This window comes from Crinia signifera, chromosome 9 (assembly GCF_055691185.1).
Source record: "Crinia signifera chromosome 9, ASM5569118v1, whole genome shotgun sequence".
NCBI lineage: Eukaryota > Metazoa > Chordata > Amphibia > Anura > Myobatrachidae > Crinia > Crinia signifera.
In genome coordinates, this window is record NC_139225.1 from 71,973,000 (window position 1) to 71,984,409 (window position 11,410).

The following is an 11,410-nucleotide window of genomic DNA, read 5'->3' on the forward strand; positions in this document are numbered from 1 at the left end:
CCCTGCACACTGCAGCCATAACACGGGATCATCCTTCCATCTGTTTCTTCTTATAACTTATGACACTCTTTTAGTCTTACTTTACAATGACAATGTAACATTTGAGTAATCTTGCATTAGCCTAGTACCTCGTCGGTAGAATTTCTGTAGTCCAGCCTGCAATCACTTTAAGTAGTTTGATATGTGACTAGCAAACAGGTGAGGCATTCTGTTCTCATGTCTATGTGGAATTCTCACACACAGTGCTGAATACACAAAGTAATGACTTAAACTTAGAGTGAGCAGTTAAGGGGCCATTTAGACCTCTGGGCTGCCTAGCATACAGTACCATGAGTGCCCCAAAGAGAGAGTTCCTCTGTAAAGTACTGGTGGTGGGCGACCTCGGTGTTGGCAAGACCTCTATTATACAGCGATATGTACATAACATCTACTCTCACTGCTACAGAGCTACCATTGGGGTGGATTTTGCTCTTAAGATTTTGAACTGGGAGAAGGACACTCTAGTGAGGCTTCAGCTGTGGGACATTGCAGGTGAGTGGACTGAACAATAGATCCTGTGATGTCGATACTGTGTTCAAATAATCATGACTGCCAGAATAGCCCTTATATAGGTCCAAACAATAAATGTACAGTTCGATATACTGGAATAAAGAACAAAAATAATGATGTAGTCCTTCCATAATGGACATAAACAGGTTTCCTATTTTTCTTAGAATTTTATGTATTTAGCCCAGAGGCAGGACATGTGTTGTGTTCAGTAGGAATGACTGAGATGAAAGGAAATGTTCATTTGGGTTATAGCAGAAACCTAGCTTGGTGGCACATTGCTGTCACTAAGAAATCAGTGTTAATATATCTGAGAGAGGAATATAATCTTTGTTTTAACAATCACCAGGGCATAGGTAGGTAGAAGAGGCAACTGCAAAATAAAGAAAATCCCAAGACATATTGAAATATTATATGAATGTACTGTATTTGCTACTCCTTACTTATATACAAAGTGCAACCAGCCTTGAAAATAATAAGGGAAGGACACAGTTACTGTTTTTTTGTTTTTGCAGCTTTCCAATGATCAGAAAACGGCATATGCGCAGGATCCATATTGCACATTTGTACAGTGGCTGCTCAAGGCAAGGGCTGACCAGGCTGCTGCCTGGAACACTGTTGTCTTGAAAACTGAACCTCAACTGCTCTGTCTGGCCCCAAACCTGTCTGAGGGGCTGTGCTGGTCACTGTTAGAATGTCATGGCCACCCTCTCCACAACTCCCAGGTTAACAGCTGTGGGCAGGATCCTCCTGGCTCAGCTCACCAGTCACCATGCAGAATAGAGCGGGGACTCTTAGCAGAGGAGGTGAAAGAGGTGACACATTAAGCATACCTCCCAACATGACCTAGTTCCAGGAGGGACACAATGCTCTGTATCTGGGCTTCCCTCTAAATATAAAATTGGCATCACCTGTGTTTAACTATTTAATTATATATTCTGTTGGTACTCTTTACTTATCACGGCGCCCATCTCGGGCATTGAATGCACTAAAAAATCAGGTGCGATGCGACAGACGAGATGCCCGAGATTTCCCATAGGGAACAATGTTAAATGTCTCAATTGACCCGATTTTCCTGTTCAATGCCTCAATTGACCCAATTTTTCCATAGGAAACAATGTTAAATGGGCCACAGAGGCCAAATAGGCACCCTGAAGTGAATAATGGCCACCCGAATTGTTAACGCCACCCCACGATCAACGTCAACCCGAAGCGTGGCGAGCGGACGCGGATACCTTCACAGGTATCCGCGTCCCCTCGCGGGCTTCACAGCTGTCCGCGTACCCTCGCGGGGCTCGCTGCGCTCGCCACGCTTCGGGCTCGGTGGCTCGCTGCGCTCGCCACACTTTCTATTCTCAACTCCACGCCGACGTGGATAGTGGGGGTATGAAAAGGTCGTAGGACGCGTACCGCCGCCCCTCGCGGGCTCGCAGCGCTCGCCACGCATCGGGTTGACGTTGATCGTGGCGTTAACAATTCGGGTGGCCATTATACACTTCAGGGTGCCTATTTGGCCTCTGTGGCCCATTTAACATTGTTTCCTATGGAAAAATCGGGTCAATTGAGGCATTGAACAGGAAAATTGGGTCAATTGAGACATTTAACATTGTTCCCTATGGGAAATCTCGGGCATCTCGTCGGTTGATCGCACCCGATTTTTTAGTGCATTCAATGCCCGAGATTTTTTACTAACGATGCCCACGATCAAAATCGTGGGCGCCCTTCTAAGTAAAGAGTACCATTCTGTTTAATAGGAAGTTCAACACTGTTGATTGTAATCATAAATTAAGAGCGAAATTCAGTTATAGGTAATGCACATGGGAGCGCGCACCCGGCGATTTATCGCCAGCAGCACTCCAAATCACTGGCAATATGGTTGCTCAGCGACCATATTCCCAGCGGTCACCCAATATCGCCCCCGTGTGTACACACCTTAAGAGAGCATTCTGCCCCTCCTAAAATGGGTCCTGTTGGGAGGTATGCATTAGCCCAGGTTATGGGAACAGTGTGTAAGTTTGTATGTGTGTATGGCTCAGGTGCGGCCTGGGACATGAAGGGCCCCCCAAGGAATGCAACAATAGAGGCCCATGCTTAAAGGTGGTCGCAGCCACCACGAAAGCTTGGACAACTATTCGATAAACTTTGTATAACTTGAATACTACCTCAAACTTTTCATGTGTTAACCTTTTGTCAATGTCAACATTGTGCATTTCGATCTTTTGATGTTGACCTAATGTATATCAACCTAGACATTGGTGTAAGGCTATGGGGCAGTATGTGTGTCATGCTAGGTACACACCAGGACGACTAGGGCCCGATCAGCACAATCTAGATCCAATTCCGATCAATCGGATGTAGATTGTGTGCTGATTGGGCCCTTTTCTGACCTGGTGTGGAGCGATTCCGATCCGATGCGCGGTCCCGCGGGTCGGTCGGTCGTTATTGAGATCCTACCTGCTGCAGGTAGGATCTCAATGACGACCATAGAACCGGGTGCGGGTCGCCATCGGATCGGACCCGCTCACGGTGCACATCGTGAGCGGGTCGTGCCCTCCCGCGTCATCGTGAGCGGGTCGGACGAGACACTGACGACCCGCTCACGATGTGCATCGTGAGCGGGTCGTCCTGGTGTGTACCCCGCATAAGACTGTGGGGGCAGCATGTCTGTCTGTGTGTGCAGTGTGTGTATGGCTATAGGGATAATGTGTGGCTTTGTGTGCAGTGTGAGGCTGTGGGGGCAGACCTTGGGGCGGCTATGTGTGAAGTGTGGATGTGGCTATGGGCCCAGTGTGTGTGTTGCATACTTGCCTACCTGACCCTCTCCATGTGGGAGAAAATACTCTGCTCCTGGGCTCATACCCTCCAACATGACCCATTGCAATCGGTACACAATGCTCTGCTCCTGGACTTCCCTGGTAATGTAGGATTGCCAGCACCTGTGTGGAACTAGGTAATTGATGAGAAGGTTGTTTCAACACAGGTGATGACAATCATACATTACCAGGGACGTCCAGGAACAGAGCATTGTGTACCGAATGCAATGGGTCATGTTGGAGGGTATGTGGACTTCCCTGGTAATGTAGGATTGCCATCACCTGTGGGGAGCTGGGTAATTGATAAGAAAGGTGTTCCACCACAGGTGCAGGTAATCATACATTACCAGGGAAGTCCAGGAGCAGAGCATTTTCTCCCACATGGAGAGGGTCAGGTAGGCAAGTATGGTGTGTAGCTATGGTGGCAGATTATGTGACAGTATATATGTGACAGTATAGGTATGGGGGGCTATGGAGGCAGGCTATGGGATTGTGTGTGTGTGTCTGTGAGTGTGTGTCTATGGACAAGAGAATAAAATCAGAGACCAAACCTATATTGCGCTTTCTCCTGTGGAATCCTCAGGACCAGTCATTCACCTCAAATGCCTCTGATTGTAGATATCATATCATACACGCAAAAAGAAAATAGGAAGTTAGTGAGGTACCGTTTAATAATAGCATTAGAACACACAGGCATAGGCCATATAGGGGGAAATTTGCTAAGATAGGAGTTCTATTTCATGGGATGTTGCTATGGGCAACCAATCAGATACTATCTATTATCTTTTAGAACAGGTATGTCCAAACTGTGGCCCTCCAGCTGTTTAGAATTCCATAATAGAAAAACTGTGGCAAGGCATGATGGGACTTGTAGTTTCACTACAGCTAGAGGGCCATAATTCGGACATGCTTGTTTTAGAATGTGCTAAATAAATAAGACGTAGATTCTGACTGGTTGTCCATAGCAACATCCCATGTGAATTAGAACTCCCATCTCAGTAAATTTCCCACCTATACTGTTGTGAGTAGGTCACTTGCAGGTAACCAAAATTCACTTCTATAAGAGTTAATGCTGTGTACACACTGATACAATCTGCATAAGATCCAGATAAGATTTTGACTATATAGTCAAAATCTTATCTGGATCTCATGCAGATTGTATGGGTTTTATCCCAAGCGAACCAGATGCGTTCAAGATGCGCGCTCCCATATCTTAACCAGAAAGTCTTGGCTGCCCTGTCTATATAGTGCAGATCTGCACTATATAGTCTAAATTGAATGCAGATAGTGTAAATTGTATGCAGATAGTCTAAATTGTAATCGCATCTGGATCTTATGCAGATTGTACTAGTGTGTACACAGCATAAGTATTGTACTTGCATGCAGGTGCCCAACATGTAATGCTGTGTACACACTAGTACAATCTGCATAAGATCCAGATGCGATTACAATTTAGACTATCTGCATACAATTTACACTATCTGCATTCAATTTAGACTATATAGTGCAGATCTGCACTATATAGACAGGGCAGCCAAGACTTTCTGGTTAAGATATGGGAGCGCGCATCTTGAACGCATCTGGATCGCTTGGGATAAAACCCATACAATCTGCATGAGATCCAGATAAGATTTTGACTATATAGTCAAAATCTTATCTGGATCTTATGCAGATTGTATCAGTGTGTACACAGCATGGCAGATAATTACCGGACAAATAGGAACTGTGGCCAAACAGTTCTCGCAGGCTTATGTGTTAGTAGGTGAGTGTGTGTGTGTCTATAAGGCAGTGTCATACCTCCCATTTCTGCTGGAGGAGGAAGAGGGACGGCTGTGAGTGCCAAGCATTCGCCCCAATTTTTTTTTTTGCCAGTGTGGGGGCATGGGCAGCACTGTGTTAGCTGTTGGCCAGGCCCCCAGCCCCTCTGCCTTTTTGAAAAGATGCTGTGTGCATGCACACAATGTCTAATCCCAGTTGGGAGGTATGCAGTGCAATGTGGAGGGCAGTGAGGGGATTATTGAAAGGAGGGGTGTCTGAGAAAAAAGAGAAAAAGTGGAGCGCTAAAGATTGGATCAATATGGTACAATTATATACGTGGTTTTATTTACTTAATAATAAGTGGATTTAAAGCCACTTTAAAGCCACTTTGTAGGTATAAAATGTTTCACACAATAATACGTATAAACATAGTTGAGCAAAATACAAACAAAATTTTAAGGATAAAAAATAATAAGTAAAAGGAATATTAAATGGTACATATAATAAAATGCAAATTAGGGTAATACTTATGGCATGGATTCCCTTGATAGTGTCCTTTTATGGGGGTACTTGTGTATGCTGGATGTTAGCATCCTGAGGCTAGATAGTGGTGGGGTCCATATACCTTGCCAGATGGAGGAGCGCTGGAGGAAGATGGTAACCCACCATCTCTTGGGTTACCATCTTCCTCCAGCGCTCCTCCATCCGGCAAGGTATATGGACCCCACCACTATCTAGCCTCTTTTTTCTCTATATCGCTTTTAGGGGTGTGACACCGCCTAGTAGGAGCGGCCTGATACAACACCCTATTAGGCGCTTGTACACTTTTAGCCGTAAGGCTACTAGTTTTTCAGGAAGGGTGTCTGTTAGGTGATTATTGAAGGGGGGAGTGGTGTGAGAGTTGGGCATTTGGACCTTGTTGGATGTTGTCCTATTATTGCTGGTTGTGAAGTAGCGGGTGCCGGACGGGGTCCCGACAGTCATTTACCCAACGTCAGGATCCTGACTGTTAAAACACCGACAGCCAGGTTCCCGACAGCCACCGGCTATTCTACCTCGTGGGGGTCTATGACCCCCACAGAGAGAGAATAGAATAGGGGGAGAGCGTAGCGAGCCACTGTGCCCGCAGCGTGGTCAGTGCAGCGAGCCCACAAGGGGCTTTGTTGCGCTCGCCATGCTGTCTGAGTCCGGCCAGTCGGGATCCCGACGTCGGGCTAATGACTGTCTGGCTCCAGACTGTCTGAACCATATACCACACCCGAAGTAGCTGCCATAACCGTTCAAGCTTCAGAGTCCAAAAAATGTACATTCGGTAGAGTGTGTGTGTATACCTCCCAACATGTGCAGGAATGACAGAGGGATGCTGCACGCACTTCCACAACTTTTTGGCAATTTGCGCATGGGTACAATCTAGTGCTCCGACTCTTCTGCGCTAGGTGGCGGGAGGGCGCTGCTCCCAGCAGAGACAAAGGGGCCTGGCCAGAGGAGGCTGCACATGGGTCTCCTCCTCTCTTAAAGAGAGGATGGGGCCAGTTTGGATTCTGCACACCGGACAGGTCTTCTCTTAAACCACCCCTGGAAAAGCCTATATACCTGTATGTCTTGATTATCATCTTTATCTGGTCATTCCTCAGGTCAAGAGCGATTTGGACACATGACTCGCCTATATTACCGTGAGGCAGCAGGTGCTTTTGTGGTGTGTGACTTAGGACGAGCTGCTACACTGCAGTCTGTTCAGCGTTGGAAGGAGGATCTGGACTCTAAGGTCTCACTGAGTAATGGAAATCCAATTCCAGTGATCCTGATAGGGAACAAGTGTGACCTGATCCCCCATGGAACAAATAACCAAAGCGTAGAGAACCTGGGCCGGGAGCTGGGTTTTACAGACTGTCATATGACTTCTGCTAAGGTAAAACCCCATAACCATTATAACTGTATGTACATTTACTGCTTTAGAGACTGAGAGGCAGCTGGATGTAATATCCATACATGCATGCAGGGGGAAGACGGAGCAAAACCAAATAACTACCTTGCACTGGGGGAAGAAAATCCTAGTTTAAGCCCTTCCTATTGGGTGAAGGACCATTGAGACGTAGAGACTGGGTGCTGAAGGGCATGTGACCAAATCCAGGAGGTGTGACTATAATCATAGTTGCCCACTCCCTGAAACAGCAGCAATCTCCCTCATTAGTCTAGCAATCTCCCTCATTTCACCTAGCCCATATTACGTAGCTGTTAAATTTTTGGAGAAAAAAAGGAATGAGAAAGATACATTTACATTGCATCATCAGCTCCATTCACTAGCATTTGTGATGAAACGCAATGATCCCTATGGCTACATGCATGTCTTGTGGCAATTTATATGGAACCACGTGTAAAACACAATAGATTAACAATCCCTTATGCGTATCAATTACTTTTCTTTAGCAAGTATAGTATCTCTTACTAACTGCTTTGGGACTCATCTACAATTGGATATAAGATATTATATATCACTTTAAAATATCTCTCTCAGATGTAGCAGTACACATCCATGCTTCTAGGTGCCAGGTTCACATTCTCTTTTCACAATCACTCCATAGTCGTAATTAGACACGCCCTTTGGGTGGAGCATGACATGCACCTGAATGGGGCGCTGTGCAAAATTCTACTACCAACTATATTCTCACAGAAACTAGTTTTTAAAAGTAGGCAAGTAGGCACAACCCGTATAAAAAAAATAGAAAGAAAAATATGTGTGGCACACCGTGTGAAAAGTATGGACTTTTCCATCATCAGGTACCCTGAATGGGTGTGCTGAAAGCAGCTACAGTCATGGTTATGCACATGAATTGTGTCTCAAACACTGCAGACAAGTGTGTAGCGACCATAGTGCAGGGAGTGAACTTCATTGGTTCCTAGACCTGAAAGGAGCCCAGCCTACCTGTCAAAGATATGCATGTTATACATTTTCACCACTGGGTAGTTATGCCCTTTCACCTGCTCATTTTAATGTGGTAGAAATTTTACATAATATGAACTGGGGACACTGTAATGTGGCACAATATTAAGTGGAGGCACTATAATGTGGAATAATATGAACTGGGGCCACTATGTTGCACAATGTGCAGCCCTATATCATAAGTGAAGTAAGGCACTAGTAATGTTCATAAAATATAGTAGGGCACTACTATGTGGTATTACAATTAACCTTTTAAGAGCCAAGTGAATTTGTCAAGTGAATTTGTCAAAATAGGTGTAAAAATAGCCAAGCAAACATTTTTATTCATCATAATTACCTGTGTTTATCTTGTATAGGAAATATAATCTTTTTTTACTCAACATTTTTTATTTGAATTTATATAATAAATGTGAGCGATGCTGGCCTTTTTTAGAGGATATTTTGAACATCTCTCACATAGATGTTGGCACTCAAAGGGTTAAGGCACTGTCATGGAGCTTAAAATGAACAACTGCTGCAGAGAGGCATCTCACTAGAACACAGGTTCTCAAACTCGGTCCTCGAGACCACACACAGTACATGTTTTGCAGGTCTCCACACATAATCGCAAGTGAAATAATTAGCTCCAGCTGTGGATCTTTTAAATTGTTTCAATGAGTAATAAATGCACCTGTGCACCTGCCGGGTGACCTGGAAAATGTGAACTGTGTGGGGTCCTGAGAGCGAGTTTGAGAACCCCTGCTCTAGAAGTATTGGGACAGGGGCTCCTTAAAATTGTTGCTAGGGTCTGACAAAGTTCTGGCTACGCGCCTCACTACAGCGGTTTATCACATACAGTATGAGAGAATTGTGTGATACAATGCTAGATTTTCAAAATGGTCTTAATGTCAAAATGTCAATTGTTGCAATTGAGAATGTTGTCAGCATGTCAATATAATGTTTTCATTGCTTGTAACCCAAACTGTAACCTGCAGCCCAGGGGTGTAGCTACCATAGGTGCAAGGGGTGCAGCTGCTATAGGGCCCAGAGCTGAGGGCGGACATCTTTACTGTCTAAGCTAAGTAATATGTTTTACATACAGTTATCACCATCAGTTGGTAGATGGGGGGCCCTTACAGACATTTGCTATGGGGCCTACTGATATCTAGTTGCGCCCCTGCTGCAGCCTATTCCTAACAATAGCAGTATCCTTACCCTAACATGGACTGTCAACACTTACAATCAGTGTCGGCTCAGAGGTGGAGATGCAGTGCAGTCCAAAATTCAAATAGGGGCTCAACTCCAACTGTCACTCCAAACATTGCTAAGTATTGTGACCTGGACTCACTAGCAGTTGGTGTGGATTCCCTATTTATTTGATTTGTGGACTGTGCTACAGCCGCACCTCTGGAGCTGTCACTGCTTACATTATTTCCATGAGGACTTTGTGAATATGGACCTAATGATTGCATACCAGAGCATACCTCCCTATTTCTATTGACCTGCAACCAGGATTTGTTGCGCCGGAAGCTTGGCTGCATCCAAAAAAGGGGTGGGGCTTAGGATGGAGGGAGCATGGCCAAACACAATGACCCCCTGGTTTCATCATTATGGGGGTGTGCCCAGCACTCCCCTGGCTCCCCTCCGTACACTGGGATGGGTGGAACAGGGGGACAGTTTCCAATTAGTTAGAATTAGTTGTGGGGTATGCCAGAGGGAACAAGAGACTAACTTAGGATCTGATGTCGGAAATGCTGCCTGTTGTGCTGTACTCTAAGTGTTTCCTCTTCTTTATCCTGCAGGAGAATGTGAACATTGATGAAGCAATGTCCTGTTTAATTAAACAGATGATTGCAAACAAGGAGGATACTGACTCTGCAAAGGATTTCAACATTGTTAAACCATCCTTGCACCCTCTAAACTTACGTTACACCAAAGGCTGTTCGCAGTGTTGCCGCCTCTGAGTATTGTCACTTTGGGGGGAATTCAATTGTTGTGCGCCCGTCCCAGCACCATGCACGCCTGCCACCAGTAATCAACTGTTTCTGGTGATGGGAGCTCACACATCTTTTTTGCGTCCAAATGCTACTTAACTTTACATGCCTAAACCCACTTTTAATTGGCGTCATATGCTTAATAAAAGTCACCATTTGAATATCGCCCAGTGATTTCCCGTCACTCTAAACAGGAGATCAGGCATGAAATACCATTTGAATCCCCCCTTTGTGTCACTGTGTGACTGCAGCTATTACAATGGAATATGTGGATTTATGTATTCGTATATAATTGTACAGTATGAATGTGCTCATTGTGATTTGTATGTGAATTTATTGACATCCATTTACTGTATTCATCTGTTTATTGGTCAGTAGTGTTTGCTTATCTCTTCATTTAACTGGCAATAAGTGTGTAATATGTTTTATTATATGGTACTAGCACTGAAAGACGGCATTTTTTATTAGTTATTTTTTTTAATTAGAAGTATTATTTATATTGTTCTAAAATCTTTCAAAAGGGAAATTGCTGTACTTATGTAATATCTGGGCTCCCGTTTTTCTTATGAGACCGCGTCCCCTCGCGGGGCTCGCTGCGCTCGCCATACTATATAAAATCAACTCCATGCGTAGTTGGATAGAAGGGGTATGATGGGGTGCATTTAACATGGGAGCCCAGATAATACATAAGTACCGAAATTGCTAGTACCAGGGGTTAAAGTGAGGGGGAACGGGGTGGAACTGAGTTCCATCACCTCTAATGGTGAGGTGGAACATTTTAACCTCCACATTGGCCCTGCACAGTAATTCTCACAGAAAAGCATTCTAGTTTGCAGGGGGATGACAAAAACCCTACCACTGGCCCTGTCTCTGCCTAATGGGGGGAGCGGAGGGGCTGTAATTAGGTGGCATAGAGAAAGGCTTTCCCCCACTTCTGCATCCCCACTTTATGCCCTGGCTAGTAATATAGTAATATTTAAAAGTCAATTTAGCAATAAATTTAAATAAATGGCAGCTCTTTAGTTAAAAACCGAACCAACCAATACAGAAAAAAAAAAAATATTAATAAATGGCAGCTCTTTAGTTAAAAACCGAACCAACCAATACAGAAAAAAAAAAAATATTAAATATTATAAAAGAACAAATGCATTCTTGTTTTTTCCATAGTTCCGCAAACCCCCCCCCCATTGTTTACTTTAACTAAAACAGATAAATAGACACAGGGTCGGATTAAGAGCCAATGACCATGGGGCTGAACAGTTCAAGGGCCTATTATGAGAAGCAGATGAGCTGTGCTCAGTACTATCTGGGTGTGGCCAGTGCCAAGTGGGCATGTAACCCTTTACACTGTTAGTTCCAATGTCTCCCGAATACCACTT

At 44.6% G+C, this 11,410-nt stretch overlaps 1 protein-coding gene across 1 annotated transcript; it reads left to right on the plus strand.

Moving 5' to 3' along the window:
• The first annotated feature begins 329 nt into the window (after nt 1-329).
• On the plus strand, nt 330-10,187 carry LOC146036613 (ras-related protein Rab-38-like). Its single transcript, XM_083160559.1, has 3 exons — nt 330-531; nt 6,752-7,026; nt 9,840-10,187. The coding sequence occupies exons 1-3, from the start codon at nt 330-332 to the stop codon at nt 9,999-10,001; spliced, it is 639 nt and encodes a 212-aa protein (XP_083016685.1). The 3' UTR covers nt 10,002-10,187.
• Nucleotides 10,188-11,410: the final 1,223 nt, after the last annotated feature.